We start from the raw sequence: 25000 nt of genomic DNA on the forward strand, positions 1-25000 counted from the left end.
GAGAGAGAGACGGAGAGAGAGAGAGAGAGAGAGAGAGAGAGAGAGAGAGAGAGAGAGAGAGAGAGAGAGAGAGAGAATCCATTTAATTTAGAATCTAACATTCAATCGATTGGTCAGTCTTTGTAAAACACAAAGACCAATAGTTCAGCAAATTTCATATATCTTTACTTAGTTTGATACATACATTGATAATGTATCGAGCTTTATCACGTAAATTGCTAACATAAAATCAAAATGTAACGCCTCTGGCACTAATATTCTGAAGATGAAAATGAAATGTTTTTTGATATAATCTTTTGTGAGTCACAAAATTATCCCCATTTTCCTATCAGTTTTATGTCAGTGAACCGGCAAAATATTGTCAACATTGCTGTTTATGAATATATTTCACACAAACTATGAAAATATTCGAATCAACGAATGATTGTTGACTGATCGAGTTGAATAGAAAACTTACAATACTGAAGCTCCGACCCTAAAGGTTTCTCTATATTAATAGCTGTTTTATCAACGTGTCGATTCAGTTTACTTGTACTTCAAGGTATGCATTTCTACATAGGCTCGGTTTTCAGTTACATCTTAAATAGCTGATATCATAATGTCCTCGTCAACGTTATGTGCTTTTCCCTTTATTTGCTACATTAAGAAATGTTTTTGTAAAGAATCACTTCGCCATTTTATAGTCTTTTCCAGTGCCTTAAAACCTAATGATTTTTGTCGTGTTTATCAGAGTGAGCCTTTTCTGAGGTGTTGTTCCACTTCTGCAATTTTCATGGCATTATTAGTGAAAGTTTTCACGTAACAGGTACATAGGCTCAGTTTTACTGGCAAAAAAAATGGTTTAAATCCGAATTTTATAAATTCTTGTGAATACTACCGGGGATTACATTATCGATGCTAAATTTTTTTGAAAAAGCAGAATAAATTCACAATTTTAAAACAACTGAAGCTACTCAACTATAAAGTTGCAATAAATGTACCCTGGTATTGAGTGTTTCTTTACGACCTCTTTGCTCTTTTTAAATCGGATCTTATATTGAATAAAAAACATTTCGTTAACAATTCAGCACCCTTATTGCTCATAATTATTTCAGGTGCTAGCAGCGTTAATATTCACGACACATATGGTAGAGGAAGAGTTAACCCTCCTGGAAATCAGGATTTATAATCTTTGTTTGATTTCCGGTCTTAAGAATTTCATTTGACATGTGTATATTTAAAACGTTATACATATAATGTTATATTTTTCAATATATACCGTTTCTAACGAAAGGGTAAGCAGTATTGTATTAACTTAGATTACCAAAATACAGTAGTATTTCCATATTTCACTTTAGATTAACCCAGATTAATTAGATTTATGATCAAAGATATTCCTGTCGTGAGCCTTCGTTTTTTTTCTATTTTCTTTTGCTTTGACATCAACTTACACAACATATACCTTTTAAAAAAGATAGCAGGGTGTAGATCGAAAAAAGGTTCACCTACTAAAGTTGAACGGCCGAGTAGAGGTGTCAAGGAATGTAAATGTTCGAGAATTAGAAATAGCCTGTACGGTACGTCTGATACACGACTAAAATGTTGAAATATATTTATATTTTACAAGAATTTTTATAGAGTGCATTTAACATATTTTTCATTGAACAATATAAAATATAGGGGAAATCGCTGGGTACTATTATAGTCTAAATATTATTCCAATAATATGGTAAAAGATAAAGTTTTCTTCTTGAGTGAATTTATAGAGACGTGAGAATATTTCAAATCAACATTGAGAGGAGCAATATAGATATGGTTATAGCAGATCTATAGGGATACATGAGCATTGGCAAAGAACCTGGATGTGGGAATACATGTAGGAATAGTGAATATGGGAATACATACGTACATAGTGAAAATCGACAATAGTTTTAATATATGAAAACACTAAAATTAAGAAACCAAAAAGATTGAAAATTTGTCCCAAAAATGGGTGCATTATAAAAAGAATAATGAAGTAACAATATATTATAATTACCCGATTTAAGCTCATTCGGCTGCCACTTTTATCTAATCGTTTATGTTTTCTCGTTCCAAATGTAATGTCTTCCCATTTAACCCGCCAAGTCATTGCCTCTAGTTCAGCTTTCAGGTTAATGCGCCTAGCGAAGAGAAAAATTAATTCAGAATATTTTATTAGAGTAAAGACAGTTGATAAATGAGAACTGACCAATAAGATCATTAATCACTGTCCGTCTATGTACACATTGTCATACTGTCCATTGATGACCTTCTATTGTCTTCGCCTTATTTTTGTTCGTATTTTCTCATCTACATATTCTTCAATCCATTATTTTCAGATCCAACATCAACAATTAAATGATTTCCTTCACCAACAAAGAGGGTTTCATGAAAAATTTGGAATTTCGGTACATTAGAACAAGTAAAACCTCCTTACGAAACGCTATAATTTCGTTATGAATTCATTATAATTTCCTTCATTTGAAGAGCAAAGAAATACATGAGAAAATGTTATAGATACAGAAATGTTTTGTAGGTTTACTTTTATAGTAAAGAATGAGCTTCATATGATATGTTTGCAATATTCCCGAGATATTTGTACATCAACTCAAAGCAAGCTCCGTCGGATACTGATAAAAATTAGTTTGGTAATTTTAGTTCCAGACAATATTTCATATTTCAGTTAATAATATCTATGTTGTAGCATACTTATCTTTAAAACATCAAATGTTTAGTCTAAATTGCTCAACCAATACGATCTCTTTAACGTTTATCACTTTTAATTATGTTTGAACGAAAATATCCATTTGATAAAGTGAATTAGAAATATAGAACAGCAAGGAGTTTCAAAGATAAGTTAATATAACACCACCACAAGGATATATTTCATTTATAAGTTGTTGAAAATGAAAAGGAAACATAATAATCTGTATTAGACTTTGAAAGGAATCGATAATCTCCTATTATTTCACTCAATACTGGCGAGATTCCTATTAAGATTCCAAGATTTTCTCAACCAATATTCAATTATTATTCATGTTCTCTTGAAGACATATAGTTCTATGCCTTGAATAATCATTTCTACTGAATGTTAATCTGAATACAAGTTTTCCAACAACTATAGTACGAGGCCCTGCGGTAGATTGAAAACTTGAGTGAGGAATTGCCATTTTACTAAATCTAATAATAAGTGTGAATGGCGATGATCAGATACCAGATTAAAGAATTTTACAATAAACTCTAGTGTTAATGCTATTTTCAACCGCATGAATTTTCCTATTTTTAATGTGACCTGCGATTTGAAACCCGATTCATAATTATCAAATATTTATACCGAATATTTCTTGTTCAGTTTCCTATATTAATCAATTTAAAGTTCCAATAGACTATTTACAAATTATATATGTATATGTGTACATACATAACATACATACACATACACAAACGAATTCTTGCTACTCAGACATACACACACACACACACCACACACACACACACACGCACACACACACGCACACACACACACATACACACACATATATTTTTAACTCGCTTCTGAACACTAGAACGGAAATTGCATTCGAAACATAGTTGAATTCCTCTGTAGGCTGCGTGTAATAACGTATTGAGCCGTTCTCCAAGTGGGTTAAACGAGCTACTAGACGCGATGTGTAGGCATGATTTCGCTTCCTTAATAGCTGATACAACTTCGATGATTTGGAGCTAAGCAGGAACATTTATTCTTACATATAGAAGGGAACCATGTATTTGCTTGTACGTATTGAGGCTTGATACGTGGGAATTTATTCAATATGCCCACACAAAGCAACGATGATCAGAAGATAAAGACGTATACACTTAGAGCTCGATTTCATATGCATTATTACACACAAAGTCAGGAGGAAGAAAACCTTTTTCTCCGAGAAAAATGTCTTGCCGATTCAAAAGCATAGTCATAACAACAGAAGTAATTATCTACTATAGGCACAAACCCTGAAATTTCGGGGCGTGGGTAAGTCGATTACATCGACCCAATGGCTTGACTGATGCTTATTTTATCGACTACGAAGGATGAAAGGCAAAGTCGACCTCAGTAGAATTTGATCTCAGTACATAACGACAGGCGAAATGCTGCTAAGCATTTTGTTTGCCGTGCTAAAGATTCTGCCAGCTTGCCGCCTTAATAATAATGATAATAATAATAATAATAATAATGATAATAATAATAATGATAGCAACAACAACAACAACTACAGCAACAACAACAACAATAATAATAATATGGATGTTTCATTCATCATCCTTAAAAACCCTCATTCAGTGAACATTTGAGAGGGGCTACTCGACCTGATGAAGATTCTAACTAGGCCCCCAGCTGCAAAGATTCTAACTGGGCCCTATCTGATATGAGATCACCATGTCGCGCACATATTGTTGTGATGCATGTGCCTGGTGTACCCTTATAAGACGTGTAGTCATGATGGGCATACTGAGCTTCGTATATTTTACCCCAGTGTCACTTTGATGGCATGCACTGCACTTTCACTCAATAATAATAATAATAATAATAATAATAATAATGATAATAATAATAATGATAGCAACAACAACAACAACTACAGCAACAACAACAACAATAATAATAATATGGATGTTTCATTCATCATCCTTAAAAACCCTCATTCAGTGAACATTTGAGAGGGGCTACTCGACCTGATGAAGATTCTAACTAGGCCCCCAGCTGCAAAGATTCTAACTGGGCCCTATCTGATATGAGATCACCATGTCGCGCACATATTGTTGTGATGCATGTGCCTGGTGTACCCTTATAAGACGTGTAGTCATGATGGGCATACTGAGCTTCGTATATTTTACCCCAGTGTCACTTTGATGGCATGCACTGCACTTTCACTCAATAATAATAATAATAATAATAATAATAATAATATTCAGCTTCGATAAAGGAACAAATGCTACCTTCATCAGTGGGAATCTGGTTGAAACATTCAACGTTGAACTTGACTAATATTTAGGAGTTTATGAAGATGATGAAATAAAACACTCAAAGGCGAAGAAAAAGATCAGAAAAGAATGTTATTGCATGGTAAAGACAAATCTCAAGACAGCTCGCAAGGAAGAGCATCGAAGCAATAAATAATGTTGCCATACCGGTTGTAACAGTTTCAATATTATTAACTGGTCGAATATTGAAATTTTTAAGCTTGATAGAAAATCCCGAAAGTTGTTGACAATGAATAGCATGCACCACCCCAAGGCAGATGTGGAATGACATTACTTTCCGAGTAAAAAGAGTGGCCGTGAACCCTTACAACTTGAATTGTTACAGACATTTGCTACAATCGGCCTAAACACTTATCTGATAAAATCTGATAACTGGAAGCTAGAACTTGTATTAAAACACGAAAACAAAACATTCTCATATTCGGTAACAAAAAAGACACGGATATAGCTAAGTGAATTCCAAACACAGCAAGTTCAAGAATAAGATGAGCTAGGAACAAGCACAGAAAAAATTAAACGTATGAAACCTCTTGCTAAAAATGATGCCTTAAATATTCTTACGGGAAAAACGACTCAATGGCAAATGCCCAAATATAGCTAACAATGCTGATATTGTGAAAGCCCTTACACATCATTGGTTTGCATGCACTGGCTTGAAATGAGAGACCAGGCCAACGTCTTAAAGAGCGGCAGTAGCCCAATATGCTGTGTATGCAAGCAACAAACTGAAATCATCGAATATGTTGTCTCCATGTACAGCTTTCTTGTGCCCTCAGAGTATCTCGAAAGTTGTAATTGAACCGCACAGTATATTCACTGGGTAATTTGCAAGGATCTGGATCTACCCTGTGATAAATACTTATAGGAACACAAACCACCTGCAATGTTTAAAGATGATCATATCTCACTCATGGTACTTTTCTGTTTAAACTGACAGAAAGATAGATGCAAATAGACCAGACATTATATTGAAGAATTTCAGACAAAAATCATGCTACCACATCGATGCGAGTGTCGTAATCGATACATGTATCTGTCAAGACCTACCAAAAACCGAGAATGTATGAAGATCATGAAACAGAAATTGGCAAAATGCGGCAACTCAAAACTAAAACAATTCTTGTTTTCAAATGTGTCCCAGGATAGTAAAAGGGTCTGATTTGTTACGTATTTCAGGTTCCAGGAAATCCGAAAACAAACGAAATTCAACAAATAATGCTCACAGGAACAGTTCATATCCTAGAAAAAATACTGTCTCTGTAGTTTCAAAAACATTTTAATCTTTAAACACATTGTCAAAAGTAATTTTAAATGAACATAATAGCAACCAACTTTTACTGTCATCTTAAGATGACACTCTCATTTTATCACCAAGCTATATTTAAAATATACTTTTAATTTTCTTACGTTTTGACAAGCATTCTCTAGAACAATACTTTGTACAAATCCAAAAACATTGCAGTTATCAACCATCCTAGTCATAATACCCATTTGAACCACCTCTAACTTGTCTCTTCGAATCTCTGATTGAGTCTTGGTGTCAACTTATACAATGCAAAATCCAAACACATAGTAATAATAATGATAATAAGTATAGGCACACACCAGAAAAGGTCACAGAAAACGAGAAAGCAACCATACTTTGGGATATGCCGATACACACAGATAGAGAAATTAAGGTCAACAGACCAGATATAGTTGTCAGAGATCATGAAGAAAAAAAATGCTTTCTAATTGATGTATCAATACCGGCAGATGACAACGTGTCTCTAAAAGAAATGGAGAAACTTTCAAAATACAAAGACCTGGAAATAGAGGTAACCAGAATGTGGAATCTAAAAACAGAAACAATTCCTATCATAGTAGGTGCATTAGACATGATAAAAAAATATTCAGACAAATACATAACAAAAACACCAGGACTTACAAACACATATAACATACAGAAAATTGCACTACTAGGCACTGCACACATCCTACGCAAAACATTTTCCATACAATAACCATCAGAGCAACACAACACATACCTAAGGCACACAGAGCTGCGCTCGGTAGTGAAGTGAAAGCACGCTATAAAAATAAAACTACTGAATGATGATGATAATAATAATAATATAATAATAATAATAATAATAATAATAATAATAATAATAATAATAAGAAGAAGAAGAAGAAGAAGAAGAAGAAGAAGAAGAAGAAGAAGAAGAAGAAGAATGTATGGTGATAAAGAAAAAATACTAGTGACAAAAATACAAAGAAAAATGTATAAGGATGGATGAGGATATGAGTAAAAATAAAAGTAAGGAAACATGAGTTTACAATGACGAATTAGATTATTGAATTATTTGATGTGATGGAAATGAAGTTGACAGCGGCAGCAATATGTAGAGAAGCTACATCAATTTACCATAACTCTCGGTCACATTTAATGTGAAAATTTCGTTGTTCTGATATTATAGGTCGATAAACAACCTAATCCATATACCTTGCTATTGGAAAATACTCAAATTTGGATAGGTCACGGTGAAATTTATGTCATTCTGTGTTGTATTATGATTATATTTTTGGAGTGCCATTGGATTGCCCCATAAAATGTTGTAGAGTACTTTCTGAAAAGGATTGCGGATTACTCTTTTGTTATGATAAAAACAAAATACTTAAAAATTGATAGAATTCAAATTTTCTTACCTGTGTGAGATAACGGCCAAAATAGCAACCATAACAAGAAGTGTCCCGAGTACAGAGATTACAATAGCGTAGAGTGGGAATGGCTCTGTAGAAATAGAAAGAATATATATATATATATAGTCAATTCAAATAAACGGATAATAAAAGAACATCTAGATTTGAGCACTTCTTTTTCAGTCCTATAAACCCTTTAGTCTCTGTAAAAGGAGACAAATATTATTTCTTGTTGTATATTTATATATATATGTTAAGATAAATGTTTCCTTCGCGAGCTATGCCAGGCTCATGAGGACCGATTTCCAGGTTTCACTGGCGTATATACCCCTACCTGGACGAGACGCTGGTCCGTCGCAGGATTAGTCATTTTTGCCAGCTGGATGGACTGGAGCAACGTGAAATGAAATGCTTTAGTCAAGAACACAATATGTCGCCCGGTCCAGGAATCGAAACCACAATCTTACGATCATGAATCCAACACCCTAAACACTAACTCACACACTTCCACATACATAATAATAATAATAATAATAATAATGATGATGATGATGATGATGATGATGATGATGATGATGATGATGATGATGATGATGATGATAATAATAATAATAATAATAATAATAATAATAATAATAATAATAAAAACAATAATAATAATAATAATAATAATAATATAATAATAATAATAATAATAATAATAATAATAGTAATAATAATAATAATAACAAGAGCATGCAGAGAGTGGAAACTTCTGCCAAGCCTTCCCCAACGTCCTCTCAATGATTAGTCAGAGATGATTTTAAAAATGAGAATATCTGAAATAAACTTGGCTGCTTTCAGAAACGAGAATATTAAAGATGAATCTAAATTTTTAAGGAAAAATACCAGGAAAACAATCCAGAATCCTTGTCCGGTACCTGATCGATCCCAATGGTAATCATAGAGTGTGAAATTGGGTGTGCGGGCCATATTGTTTTAATTTATTCACTGATATAGTATCTTTACGACCATGAAGGTCTATATTGAAATATTTATCTGTGCGTGAAAGAAAACGGAAAGGATCTGCATACGGTACTGTTAATAGAGGTTTAACAACATCATTTCGCATAAAAACGTGAGTCCAAGAAGTAAAGCTTCCTTCAAGGCAGAGCTAGAAATGCAATTGGCAGGTAGGTAAGTTGTTTTAAACAGGAGCGATATATTCAAAATTGGTAAAACTAAAAATTGTCGAGGATAAATTAAATTTATTATTGTTATTAAATATGTGAGTGTTATTTAACTTCTGAACGGTTCTGTTTATTTAGTTTGATTTTTTTATCCATTAGTTTCAACTAAGATAGAGACACGACTAAAATTGATAAAACAGAAACGAAAATAAAACTGTAGCAACAGCAATCCTACCATAACTTACATGCAAACTATGAGCGTGCTTTCAAGGGAGATAATCAGAAAAGAGACTTGAAAGTGAACGTAAGATCGTAATATTTCATGTAAAGTAAATATAACAAATAATCCATAATCCTTGTCTGCTACCGAATCGATCCCAAAATTTAATCACTTTGCGCCAGTTACGAGATCAAACATCACTGAAAGTTTCATCCGAATCTATCCAGAGATTCTTATGACATCTTATCTACGGACAAACAAACAAACAAGCAAATAAACAAACACGACTGAAAACAATACCTCCGCCTTTACTCTAGGCATAAGGCCCTGAAAATTTTAGGGAAGGGAACTAATCGATTACATCGACGCCACTGTTTCACTGGAACTTAATTTATCGATCCGGAAAGGATGAAAGGCAAAGTTGATGACCTCAACAGAATAAGGCGAAGGTAATAATAATGATAATGAAAACAAAGGGATGGAAATTAATGGACTTTATTAATGCATCACATATGTTTCTACACTGCACTTGACCTGCAACTTTTCATATTTATATAATATCTTAAAGTACTCTCAATAATTATTCATAGAATATTTTCTTCACTGAATTTCTAGTGCAGATGTTTTCTCTGGCATACTAAATTTCTATTAGCCAGATATTCTGATCTTAAGAGCACACACTATTTTACACGAATCAAATAATTTCATTTCAATGGTGGATGTGACCTGCGACTCGCCAAAGAGGCATAAAAATCAAAACCTCCAAAAGCTGGCTCCCCTAATCTCTACTGGCGGGTGTGGCTTATGAGAAATACAACCATGGACAAAAACAAAGGGTTATAGCAACATTTTCAATTCTGGGCGCATTATGAGGCTTATGCCCAAACTAAAATAAACGTGTGTATGTATGTATATATGCATATATACATATATACACACACATGCACACACATGCACACACATACACATATGTATTATACCTTACATATATATTGCGTTGGGTCAAACGTTTTGTATTATTTTGGTAAGTTATTTGCTTTATTTATCGAGGTGCAACAAATACATCGGAGCACTCAAAGTAGGAGCCACCTTTCTCTCAGTACTTCGATCCCACGCTCGTACTGGTCCTTGTCCTTCGAGGCATAGAAATCCTTCACTGAAGCCTCTATCCCCTCTTGGTTGAGCCATGTATTGGGACAAGTAATAATACGAGGGGTCTAGGTCTGGACTATATGTCGGGTGTGAAATCAATCCGATTAACACAGAATGTAAAATGGATGCAATGTTGCTAAGCATTTTATCCAGCGAACTAATCACTCTGCCAGTGCGCCACCTTAGCAATAATAATAATAATAATAATAATAATAATAATAATAATAATAATAATAATAATAATAATAATAATAATAATAATAATAATAATAATAATAATAAAAGTATAAATAAGGGAAGTAAAATACGGATGGGACCACACCTATAACAATCAAAGGTTACCCAGCGTTCAGCATCACAGAAAGAAAGGGAAAAGAATGTAAGAAATGATTGATTGACAGACAGAGAGACAGATAGACAGATAGATAGATAGATAGATAAATAGATAGATAGATAGACAGATAGATAAATAGATAGATCGATACAGGTGAACCTTTTAGGGTGAAGGCAAAATCCCAATGGTGGGATTTGTACTTATGTGAAAAACCAGAAAATTTTGAAAGGCAAACATCAAACGTTTGTGAAGTTTGAACTCCGGCTGAAGGAACATAGAAACGAATTATGCACTACTACATTAGTCAATATCCTTTTCCTTAATAACTTAAATAAATGAAAAATTATGCTACTGGACAGGAATACAAAAAATTTACATATTTATAAACTGATAAATTTGTCGATATTGTTTTAAAATATTCTGCTAACTAGCAATAATAGAAGGTAAACACTTCTGTCATTCTCTGGATATCATGTAAATTACAAAACCAGTGTATAATGAGTTATCATTATTAAAATTTGCTGGTAATATTTTTGTGCTGTCGGCTACTTAAAATGTAATTTATGTAGAATACAAAACTATCAAAGCCATTAGCTCTATGGCATTTGATTGTGACATAATGACATCGACTAACTTTTGACCAGAAATTTAAACAACGAAGATTTAGTTTCCGTTTGAAAACTAAACAAACAAGACATTAACCAAACAACACAATATTTGTTTTCCTGACATTAAGTCAGTCAATGGGCAAGATGTCTGTAGAAATGTAGTGATACGGATAAAAAAGGAAAATATTTCCGATATAAAATCTTTATTTTTCAGCCATATTTAAATCATGCATTCTTATTCTGGAAACAAGATTTTTCTTGGTTAAATTTTTGTAGCATGCCGCTCAAGGGTTTGCCAAATCTTTAATAATACATTCTAATATAGCCACAAGTCCTATTGGGAAGGAAATTAATCGATTACATTGATCCAAGCGTTAAACTGGTGCGTATTTTATCGACCCTAAAAGGATGAAAAGCAAAGCTGATCTCAGCGGAATTTGAACTCAGAACGTAAAGACGGAAGAAATGCCGCTAAGTGTTATTTCTGGCGAGCTAATGATTCTGTCAGCACGCCATGATGTGGTCCTCATGCTTGAAAATGAAATGCAGGGATCCCCTCTGTCCTTCATTTTTTGGAGTGAAAACTGTCAGATCTCGCCATCTTGGATAGATAAAATGGCGTTACCTATAGCCGTCCCACAATCCATCAATTACAGCTAATATCAGCTAAATCTCTTTTTAATTACATGCTACAGTCTACAAACAATAAGTATATATAAGAAAATGTCCAACCTGAGATGTTTTGCCATATAAAACAGACTAGTCACAGATCGAAGCCTTTTGATAATAGGTCAATAGGTCTGCTATATCAAGACCGACCTGGATTAGTAACAATAACAATAATATAATTATCGAGCCAGTAAGCTAATCTGTATGAGCTAATTAAGTTCGCCAGAAATTGCAGCCGAACAACCAGCGGTCGTTCAGCAACGATGTCTAAAATATATAGAATAAAATTACGGTATAGCCAATGCTCGTCCAAATTTTACCATAGATCAGCTAATCCAGATCGGATCTAGGACAACGAATTATATTTATTTACTGTGATTTTGCTGCCTAAACTATACAAATTACAATGGTTCAAGATTGTAGTTATTTCTTATTTATCAATTCGTATTCGCTATTCATAAGGCTGGCGTAATTTACTTGGAAAAGCATCCTGCATAACATGTGTGTGTGTATGTGTGTATGTGTGTATGGGGGCTTGTGAGTGTGTGTGAGTTTGTGTGTATGTGTACCTTCCTTCAAACTATCTGTCATATGTATATATACACACACATACACATATATATATACACACACACATATATATATATGTGTATACACGCGTGCGTGGGTGTGTGTGTGTGTTTATGTATGTATGTTTGTATCTATGAATCCGTATATGTGCGTATACAAAAACGCACGCCTATACATATACATATACATACATCTATATCATTTGTATACTAATGTATATCATTATCTTTCGTTGAGTAATATACGGAATGCATGTAAACATTGACGTAAGAGAAAACCGATAAACCAGAGCTTAAAATCCAGTTTATTATATTTGTTCTCCATCATTGCCGATACTCACATTATCATCAGAAATACAGGGAACCAGAAATTGGTTATTGTTATAATGTATGAAGAATTCACAAACAAACCTCTCCTAATATTGGATAAAGTAATAATCTATTCCTTTCTTTCAATCGGTCATTCAGAAAGGAAGGATAATTTATATGATCTTTTACCCGTTTTCTAAGATCTTGGGAGGACTTGATCCAAATGGTCGAGATATAGTGCACTCCATTGCAAGAACCTATTACCTATGGGTTGTAATAAACTGTGGTGGTACTAAACCGAAAGTCGATTAATACTACACTCAACAAAGCCAAGGCGAGATCTCAACTTAGAACGGAAATGGCGTGAATAAATACAGCAAGATAAGCCGTCAAATGAAGACAGTAACTTGTAATTGAGGGATATTTAGTGTATATTTCTATCAGGAGGAGCGACCATGTAGAGGTTTATATTATATATTCCTATATAATATAAACAATGTCAGTCGTTTGTAAATTTGTGATCTCTCCTGGAAATCTTCCTGTACGGAGCTGTCGCACGTCATTGATATTCGCCTTTGGAAACGATTATTATACAATATTTATGCAGAATATTTGATATAATTCTCTCGTGTCAAAATATAGTCAGCGAAAGATTTCTCACACACACATAAAAATAATAATATAAAAAGTCATATAGAAGAAACAAAAGTACAGTAAATCTTGTAATAATTACGACGCTAAAATAAATGTCTTGCTTTTTATTGATAGAATTATGAAATAACAAAATATTAGAAAAACGAAAGGAACTGACAAACTGGCCTTATTCCCAGTTTTAATCTAAATCATTCAATCTATCATCTGCCTGTCTGTCAATAACATATATATATATATATATATATATATACACACACATACATAACTGGTTATATATATATATATATATATATATATATATATATATATATATATATATATATATATATATATATATATATACACACATACATAACTGGTTATATATATATATATATACACATACATAATTGGTTATATATATATATATAATATATATATATATATATATATAATATATATATATATATATATATATGTATGTGTGTATTATGGATTTGTGTAAGCGTGCCTATGTGTATTCTATATCGACCCCACATATCACACCTTTTCTGTCAGGGCAATCTAGATGAATTCTCAGAAATGTTGTTATTGATGATTCCTTTTTCATCCTCCTGTAATGCCTAAGGTTCAAGGGTTCCGTAAGACTTTGCTCAGAGTACGACCTTTGTCAACCTCCAGTTGGAAACACTTTGTACTCCCTCCATTCTTGCAGTAGCCCTCCACTCACTCCTGGTACTTATTTCTCTTTCTCTTTTGTAAATGTGTGAATAATGTGTGCTGGGAAACATTACCTGTTTCTCGAGATTATCATTTATCATTTAATACTATGATGATGGAAATGATCCCCCAGAGCAATTCTTAGGTATTTACGTTGCCCACTCTCCCTCTATACTAAAGGATAAATGTTCTGGCTTTGTTGTCACAGATTCCCTTGAGGATATGGTCGTGTCTTCAACCTTCATGGAATATCTCCAAGAAACTGTTAAGATATGCTCGAGGATTTTTCTCCTAGATCTCAGTGTTTTCATTAAGCCACGTGTAAAATAATTAGATGCACTGGAGAGAACTTAATGAACTCACTGGTCAAGACAAGATCGTCTGCGTGTTCCACTTCCTGATATCCTGCAAGTTGGCATTCTCCACCATCACCTACTCCAACTCCATTCTGACAGCCTTTGCACATCGTCACTGCCCTGCTCGCCCACGTTCCCTCCACTGCTGCACGCACTTCCTTCTCTACTATCTTCCGCCTCTCATTTCTGCTACACGTATCATATTACATGCCCAAGGTCAGGGTTTGTTCTAGTTAACTAACATATGACCGGCACCAACAAGAAGTGGGGATAATCAACTGGATACGTTATCTTGGTGTCTTTCTTTGCTTTAGCTAAGAACATACTAATAAAGTCAAAAGTAAACATATGCTACCCTACCCTGAAGCAATATAATAGTAAAACAGCCATCCATCAGAGCCTATGACTGACCTCATGATGACAACAACAGTGTAAGGATTTGAGTGCATCTTTTGAATAACAGAGATGTTCATGTCTTGGGCACAAATGAGTTTCAAACCCTCGAAGATTCGCTGCCTGATTTTGGAGAAAGGAAAGGTGACCAATGAGTTCCGCTTCAAAGTAGGGCAAGATCTAATATTGCCCATCACAAAAGAAAAAAAAATATTTCGGGAAGGTTTCTAACCACAGTTCGCAGGACACCAACACCATTTAGATGACCTAAGCCAATCTGGATAGCTAGTTAAAAGACGTCGATACAAGCGCAGGAGTGGCTTTGTGATAAGTAGCTTGCTTACCAACCACGTGGTCCCGGGTTTAGTCCTACTGTGTGGCACCTTGGGTAAGTGTTTTCTACTATACCCCCGCGCCGACCAAAGCCTTGTGAGTGAATTTGGTACACGGAAACTGAAAGAAGCCCGTCGTATATATATATATATATATATATATATATATGTGTGTGTGTGTGTGTGTATGTGTGTGTGTGTATGTGTGTGTGCGCGTGTGTGTGTGTCTGTGTTTGTTCCCCCAACATCGCTTGACAACCGATGCTGGTGTGTATACGTTCCCATATCATGGCAGTTCGGCATAAGAGTCTGATGGAATAAGTCCTGGGGGTTGATTTGCTCGACTAAAGGCTGTGCTCCAGCATGGGCGCAGTCAAATGACTAAAACAAATAAAAGAGTAAAAAAGAGTAAGCCTAGATTACCAGAAAGTTCTAAACCAATATAGGAGCTTCCCAAGCATACTCTTACTGTTGATTGCGTACGAGGACCCCATGGCAGTAGAAAATGGATCAGAGCACTTGATGAACAAACATTTTCGTAGAAGGATTAGTTTGCACCTCACCAGATATTTCTACGAGCTATGTCATCACTTTCCTAGTCAAGCATCTAAACATCACTTCTATAGTCAAATATAGATCCTGAAGCTTTTTATGTTCTTGCAGCTTCCACCAAAGATAATCGGATTTCAATGGTCCATTTACCTCTGTTCTTTCACCCTTCTCTGTCGTTGTCATCGGTTTTGTCTAATTGAGATACTCATTCTCCCCCTCTAATTTCGGTCACATCTCATTATTCGAATGAATTCTCTATACAAAATGGGACTAAAACTGGCAGCCCTCCCTGTACCCTTTACTGTTTCTGATTGTCATCCGTTTATACTGTTTTCACGAATCTGTATAGTGTTGCTACCTAATGTGTTCCTCCATATCACATGTGGTATATGCATATATATATATATATATATATATATATATATATATATATATATATATATATATATGAGGAGCTGCGTGTACTCCAACATTTCCTTGACCTTCGACCCAACCTTCAACCTGACACATCCAAACTCCTTGTCCTCTCATTTAACTGCTCTTCGTCGCGGGCGATTTTTACCAGTAGTTCTCGGGAGTGGCCATGGGAACGAGAATGGGCACCAACTATGCGAATGGGCCTCTAGTTGAGGCCCAAATATTCTCAAGTTCACTCGTCCCACTCCTGAATTATACGGTCGTTATATTGACGACTGTATCGGTGCGACCTCACTCTCCTGCGAACATCTAGATTCTTTCCTCCCTTTTGTCAAATCTTTCCATCCTGATAAGCTCCTTGAGGCATTACTTGAAGAAAATCCTGCATTATCAGTTGAAGAATTGGCAATAAAGCTTAGTTCAGCTATACAACTGTTCATCGTCAACTTCAACAACTTGGAAAGGTTCCTAAACTTGGAAAATGGGTGCCTCATGAATTGTCCCAAAGCACTGGAACTCCCTAGTTGACATCTGCTTTTCTCTCCATTCTCGCGAACTCATTTTCCCATTTTTGGATAGACTTGTGACTGGTGACGAAAAATGGATCTTCTATGGAAATGTTAAGCGGCGTAAACAGTGGCTTGGTAAAAGGGGTAAGGCTCAACCACAACCGAGAAGGGAACTTCATGGAAAAACGGTTCTTCTCTCTATCTGGTGGGATTTCAAAGGAGTAATGCACTTTGAATTGTTAACACCTAATGCAGCAATCAATGCTCAAGTCTACTGTCAGCAATTAGAGCGTGTGAACCAAGCTTTGAAGAAAAAAGACCCGCTTTAGTGAATTGGAAAGGAATGATGTTTCATCAGGACAATGCGCGACGCCACACTGCAAAGATCACATCACAGAAGATCGAAGAGCTTGGTGGGGAAGAAATTCCTCATCCACCTTATTCTCCCGAACTTGCTCCTTCAGACTACCATTTGTTTCGTATGTTTACAGAATCATTTGGGGGACATAACTTTCGCAAGCCAGGAGGAGATCGAAACTGACGTTTCAGAGTTTTTCAGTTTGAAACCAAAAGAGTTTTACATTGATGGGATTAAAAAGCTTGTTAAAAAGATGGAAGGAAGTCATAGATAATCAGGGAAAGTACATTGATGATTAACCTTCAAATAAATATAACATTTGATCACTTGTTTTCTTTATTCAAAATTCGAACAGAACTTATGAGATGACCTGATAGTTGAGTTTTGCTATAGTGTTATTTCATTATATTCACTTATAGACGTCTTAAGCGTTTGTAGTGTCCCTTTCCTAGCAATTATAAAGAGACTTAAATACATTTCATTTAAAAGAAAGAGAGTAATGAATGTCTCACATCACTGTAGAATATTTTTGCAGACACAACTGTCAGCAAATGGACCCTTTTCATGTATCTCAATATTTTTATATTTTCATTTCTTGGTGCCCTTGATAATGCAACATATATTTTACCATGTGCGAAGAATTGTGTTGAGAGATGATATTATTGACTAAACAATTTCAAGGTTGTACCACAGCATGACCGCATTCTAACACAATTTGAAAAGTTAATTCTATTTGATAGGGGTTATTGTTTTGAACTACGTAATACTTTTTAAAATAATTTACTAACTTGTTTTGTTGTTGTGTTTCTTTTATTACACTTTTTACGAACGCGAAGAAAAGCTATTTGCTTACATATGGAATTCAAACGGAAGTTGACATTTAAAACAGAAACGAATATTGTAATATTAAGCTTTATAATGTATATGTAATATACAAATAATCTTAATAGTCTAATTTTTTAAAATATTCTTTTATAATTTCTTCAATGTAATATGACATTTTTTAATAACGTAGGGAAAAAAATAAACTGGACACAGTCAGCATTTCTTCAATCATTATAATATAGATATGAAACAGAAAGTCTGCTTTTATCCTATTTTGTAGACTGCTGTATTATTTCATATAATTGGCACCAACTTATATAAATTGTAAGATTGGAAGCAGAAAATTAAATGGAATTCATTAGTTCACTGGTACTACGTTCTATCGATTCCAAGTGATTGGAAAGTAAATCCGACCTTTGTGGGACTTGAGCACAGAATATAAAACCCCATATCAGAATTGCTACAAGACGTTTCGCTATCCAAAATGATAAAACCACAGCACTTACAAACATTTGAACGCGTGTAAAACTGATCAAGATCGACTCCATTTCCGAATTGATACTCATTTTATAGACCACAGTATGGTAAAAATAACAGCTGATCGACGTAAAATTTGAAATCAGAACTAAATATTACAAGATCTTTTGTCAGACATCCTCTACTGATTCTGCCAACACACTGCCCCCAGAAGACTATATTAAACTATATTTATATTTATACAAGTCTATTTCCGCTAATGTGTTCTCTTGGTATTTTATGCTGATAGAAGCTTAAGTATGTAATATTGACACCCACTGAGTCAATATTGGCAAGAAAAACTGAAGTAGCAAAGGTTAATTTGTTATGCAGATATAATTATTGAATAAACATTTTATTGCTTACTGTTAAGATCTCAATGAAAATGGAATCAATTAAGTATAACAGAAGAATGACAAGAGAAATCAATTGTAAAACATGAATAATATATAGAAGGGAGGGGGGATTGATGTGTTCAACATGTTTTGTTAAATTGGTCGGCAATTTTAAAAATATAAACCGAAATTAAAATTTCTTCGCTGTAAAAGAGTAATAAAGAGATCATAAAAGTAGGAGAGAAATGAAAAATTGTTCTGTCAACAAATATTAAAATTTATTGACTAGAAACTTTCTGAAGAACATTAAGTATCAGGAAGGAAGATTCATCTTCCAAGAAACATGACTGGATCATACACTAGTTTTGCCAGGAGATCATTTTCTGTTCGTTGTATCCTGTTATAATCTTAGAAAATAAAACTGAAGTCTGAACAGGAATAGATATTTAGAGAAAGGAAAATAAAAAAAAAACACAGAAAATTAGTACGTTATACAAATGGATGAAAGATGTAAGTGGAACAGACACGAACATCTTGGAACAGTAAATCAAATTGAAGATTTTATTGTAGCAAATTTTACATTCCCGCAGTGTATTTAATGTTCAATTTCTATAGACCAAGATGCAATATAGTCTCCGAATGAATATTACCTGTGCTTTCAACGAGAAGGAAGTGCAATTAGATCCCCGTCGACACTAATATAATATCATCATAATATATATTGGCTACTACAGAAAAAGTATGTATCTTATTTAATTAATTCGTATTATTTACAGCTTTATTATACGAGAAAAGAAATCTATATAATATGATATATATGTACACAACTACAAACCATGTATGTATTTATACATATATGTACGTATGCATGTATGTATATATATATATATATATGTATGTAGGTATATATATATATATGCTATATATATGTATGTATATATATATATGCTATACATATGTATATATATATATATATATATATATATATATGTATATATATATATATTATATATATATATATATATATATATATATATATATAATATATATATATAATATATATATATATATATATATATATGCTATATATATGTATGTATGTATATATATATATAAAGAAAGAAAAAAGATAAAAAGACGGAAGATTTGTTTTGCAGGATTTAAGAGTATATTAGAGCCATGATAATAAAGATATACAATTTGTACAAAATAATGTTTTTTTCTTTCAACACACATTCACACATATATATTTGTACTCACTCACCTCTCATATCATCAAGGTATTTGAGAGGGTGGTGAGATCTCGAATAACCCAATTTCTGGAAAGCAACAGACGGCTGATCTCCAACCAACATGGGTTCCGTAATGGAAGGGACTGCCTAACGCAGCTCCTGCATCACTTTGATGACATTTTGAGAGCTTTGGGAGAGGGCTCCAACACCGATGTCATCTACCTTGATTTCAGTAAGGCCTTCGACAGGGTCGATCACAAGATCCTATTGAAAAAACTATCCAACATTGGTGTCTCTGGAAAGTTACTGAAATGGATCAAGTGTTTCCTGACAGACAGATCTCAACATGTTGTAGTTGAAGGGGTAAAATCAAGCCCAGCCAAAGTCAGTAGTGGCGTTCCGCAAGGCACTGTGCTGGGCCCACTTCTTTTCATCATTTACATTAATAACATTAATGACATCATCAAGCACAGCAACATAAAAATCTTTGCAGATGACTCCAAGCTACAGAAGGTCATAAATGAGGCGAGTGACCGGACATGCCTTCAGTCAGATCTACTGGCTGTTATCCAATGGGCAGAAAAAACAATATGCTGCTGAACGAGGATAAATTTGAGTTAATCCACTTTGGAAAAGAGGATGCCCTGAAACTCCCATACTCCCTTCCTTCAGGTGAAACTCTCGCGGCGTCCAACAACATCAGAGACCTGGGAGTAATTGTGGACAACAACATAAGCTGGGCCACTCATATAAACACCAAAGTTGACATGGCCCGCAGAATGTGTTCCTGGATTCTCAGAACTTTCCAGTCGAGAGATATCCACACCATTATCCTTCTCTTCTCCACTTTTGCCCGACCCCACCTTGAATACTGTTGTCCACTGTGGTCTCCCCACACAATACAAGGTATCATAAAAGTTGAAGCACCTCAAAGGGCAATCACAAAAAAGATAGATGGCATGACAGGCCTCGACTATTGGGGTCGACTAGAAAAGCTAAAACTCTATTCTCTCCAACGTCGTCGTGAGCGCTACATCATCTGCATGATGTGGAAAATATTCCATCAGCATTGCCCAAATGATGTTGGCATCACCTTTAAGGTACATCCAAGGCTTGGCCCCGTGCCATCGGCCCAAAACAAAAATCGCACTCTCATCTCATAACAACAATACGGCACAATTATTTCACCTCAATTGGCCCCGCTCTCTTTAACATTACACCAAAACACATTAAAACAGAAACTGACCCTATAGGGTTCAAGAAGTCTTTGGACAGATTCCTTCAAGAAATCCCGGATAAACCCCCTACACCCGGATATGTCTCTGTAAACAATAACTCTCTACTTGAGTGGGCCATAGTGCCCAAATTCTGACTTGAAAGACTTCACCAGGTGGTGCTATTAAGTTAGACATGGCCTGGGCCAATAATGGCCGAAACCTATCAAAGTATACATGTATATATATATAATTTTATTGTTTTATTTGCTACAGTCATTTGCCTACGGCCTTGCTGGACCACCACCTTTAATGTATATATATATATATATATATATATATATATATGTATGTATGTATGTATGTATGTATGTATGAGAAAAGAAGAAAATGGAGGAATTGACGTATAGACATCAGATTATTCAAAGTTATTCAGATCAATATGATATGAAATTCTTATCCCTACAGCCGTTTTCATAGCCAATTAATACAATTAGAGAAATTATATCAAACTAGTACTACATAACTAGTACTTGATTTATCGACCCCGAAAGGATGAACGGCAAAGTCGACCTCGGCGGAATTTACCGGAAAGAAGTTACATTCCAACGTGTTGGTCGACGCTTGACAGACTGAGATGTGTGCATTTTGGCAAGGTATGCATTTGAAAAAAACCGTTCTTAGCATATATATAAACAAATATGTTTGAAACAGTTTTGTGTGTGCGTTTGTTAAACAAAATAATTGTTATTGGTGGTGGTGTTGCAGTTAGGGTAAACTAGGTATTAGAGAGAGAGAGAGAGAGAGAGATAGAGAGAGATAGAGAGAGAGAGAGTAATAGAGAGAGATAGAGAGTGATGGAGAGAGAGAGATCGATAGAGAGATAGAGAGAGAGTGCGGGAGAGAGAGAGAGCTATATCATTTATCATCTAATTGTGCGTTCGACCAACAAGCTGGAATGTAACTCCTTTCTGGTAAATTTCCCCAATTTTAATATGAAAATTTTAAATTAATCTAATTTAATTTAATTTCTCTAATTGAATTAATTGGCTAAGAAACAGCTTTAGGGATAAGAATTTCATATTATATTGATTTGAATATCTTTGAATAAACTGATTTATATTTGTTAATTTCCCCATTTTCTTCTTTTTCTCATTCATAAATAGTTTAGATACCTATATCAATTGATGCAAAAGTAATGTATTTAGATTTTAACTGAACACTAGTAAAAAAACGGAGAACTAGGTTGCAACATCCCTTAAAGGATTATAGGTCCTTGGCATAATTATGGGTGTGAGTGTGTATGTGTATGTGTGTGTTTGAAATATGTATGTAAGGATGTAGGTTTTGTGATGTTTGTGTGTGCATGTATGTATATGCATATATTTATATATATATATATATATACTATGGCATATCAATCGAAGAGAAAATTCTTTGCTCTTAACATTATTTCCGCTTCTCCTTTGGAGTTGGTTTTAATTACCACCAAGCGATTGTTCTATCTTCTCTCCGAAAGCGGCGATAGTTTCGCTAAAGTAACTATGTATCTTGTATGTTATTTTATATAACCGTTTTCGTCTACATTGTTCAAATACACATCACTGGCCACTCGGAATTATTAGTTTTTTCTTATATACAAACACGTACACACATATGTTCGCTTGCATGTATAAACAACATTATATATGCAGACATGTATACATACATACATACAGAAATATATATACATATTTGTGAATATATATAAATATATATATAAATCCCTGAACCGATGCAGCGAGCCGTGGGGATGCCACTCTAGACTCTTTCACAATCAGCCTTAGCAACTGGTCTCTATTCACTGTCATGCACAGCAGGCTCGGCGTGTTGTGACCTGTCCAGTCCTTGATGTTGCTAAACCAAGCTTTTCTCTGTCTGCCTTTCCCTTAGCCTCCCTCAACTGTGACCTGAAGAATGGTTCTAGACAGGGAGTTTTGGAAGGATACATGACTGTAGCCGGAAAACTTTCATCCATTTACCTGCGCAATGCCTGACAAAGCCGTTCATTTTTTTGCTCTGTGTATGGGATGTATAACAGTCTTCAGAAGCAGCTGAGTTCATATGCTTAGATTCTTCGCTCCATGTCAGCTGTACGAGTTCAGCTCTCACACCTATACAGAAGAATCGAAGTCACCAGGGTCTTGTACACTCTGAGTTTTGTTGAACAGCTAACGGAATTGTTTTTTGACATGTTGTTCAGCTTCGTCATGGCGGCAGAGGTTAAACTGTGTCTTGTTATCTCCTTTTGAGATCTGCCGTCCTTGGTCAAAGTGGATCCAAGGTACTTGAAGGTATCCATTTTACCAAGTCTCTCTCCATTTAGTTGCTGGTTGTTGTGTTTTAGTCATTAGTATTAACCAAGATCTTGCTCTTTTCTGGGCTGATCTCCATCTCAAAAGTTCTTGATACTTCTTCCAGTCTGGTAGCGAGTTCCTGTTGTTCTGCTTCACTGCTTTCTCACAAGTCAAAACCAACAGAGTACAAAAATTTGTTTTAATCAGTTGTGTGACTTGATATCTTTCAATGTGTTTTTCCGCATTTCAGTACACGACCTAACTATAGTTATAGGCTGTCCTAAAGTTCATCAGTATTTGTTATTAGTGGTATCTGAACACATAAATGTACAAACCCCATTTTCAGACGCATCACTGCTAATTTTGAATGTAGTTTGGATATTGTCACTCCATAATTTGAAGACTGGTTTCCAAATGGTTAAGGTACTGGACACCCGTTGTAAGGACGAGGATTGCATTCTTGCACTGGCTGGCATGCTGTCCTCTTAAGTAAAGCACTTTATTTCGCATTGCTCCAATCCATTCACCTGAACATGAAGAGGAGCCTAGTTCTAGTGCAGATTTCTCTTGTTGCTGGGTCTACGTTAAGACAGGGATGTAAAGTCTATGTCTGCTTTGAATTACATTGGCACAAAAAAAAAACAAGTAGCGAACGCTTAGTACGTGTTACCAAACATACTCGCCCATGGAGTGGTGGTTGGCAGTAATCACGTAATCCACAACCTTGCGTAATTGACGCTGATTGTCAAAGTATTCGTAAGATAGTTTCCTCGGCGTAGAGCGTATTCTTTCAACTTTCTAATTGTATATTTTAAAACAGCTGCTGCGGTTTTTACTGAATATATATGAAAAATCAAAAGATGCTTGGTTACATTTAATCAAAGCAAGACAGTTGTCGTTTGAAATTTGAGTTTAGGCAACATGTATAATCTTTTGCTGCTTGTTAGCTTGTTAGATGTAACAAGACTAGAAGAAACAAGTTTTTCTTATCATTAAATCAAATGGAGGATCTTCCTCACATCAGAACTGATTTACTTTCTTATCCAGTGTTAGGTAACTTTGTGAAATGTGATTAGAGAATACATTTGTGCTTCAGACATGCACGAGTTCCATATATATATATATATATATATATATATATATATATATATATATATATATATATATGTGTGTGTGTGTGTGTGTATGCATACGAATGTACACATATATACATGTATGTATATATGTATGTATGCACGCAAGTATGTATGTATGTACGTATACCGATCCTGAATTTAAAACTTCTTTTATATTGTATAAAAGTAATCATAATTTATGTACATCTTAAGTACTAAAGAGTGATACTCAGCACAGTAGTATAAGCTGCAGAAAATAAACTATAAGGTTTTATCATATTTGAGGTGATTTATCAATTGCAAACATACCTTGTATGTAATATTACATGTCATTAATGAAAATATTTCTAATTTCTTTGAATATGATAATCAATTTTAATATGAGGCATCTTTCAAAGGCTTCGGAAATCATGTAGGACAACG

General features: G+C 34.6%; 1 protein-coding gene across 2 annotated transcripts in view; it reads right to left on the reverse strand.

Moving 5' to 3' along the window:
- LOC115214911 (atrial natriuretic peptide receptor 1) overlaps positions 1 to 25000 on the reverse strand; it is a 795859-nt gene that overhangs the window by 295908 nt on the left and 474951 nt on the right. For both annotated transcript variants that reach the window (XM_036505277.1, XM_029783970.2), the window contains exons 7-8: positions 7711 to 7795; positions 2018 to 2141 (exon numbers count right to left, since the gene is read on the reverse strand). In XM_036505277.1, coding sequence (XP_036361170.1) covers positions 2018 to 2141; positions 7711 to 7795 — 209 coding nt within the window. The remainder of the gene's footprint in view (positions 1 to 2017; positions 2142 to 7710; positions 7796 to 25000) is intronic.

The sequence above is a fragment of the Octopus sinensis genome, linkage group LG8 (assembly GCF_006345805.1).
Source record: "Octopus sinensis linkage group LG8, ASM634580v1, whole genome shotgun sequence".
In the NCBI taxonomy this organism is placed as follows: Eukaryota; Metazoa; Mollusca; class Cephalopoda; order Octopoda; family Octopodidae; genus Octopus; species Octopus sinensis.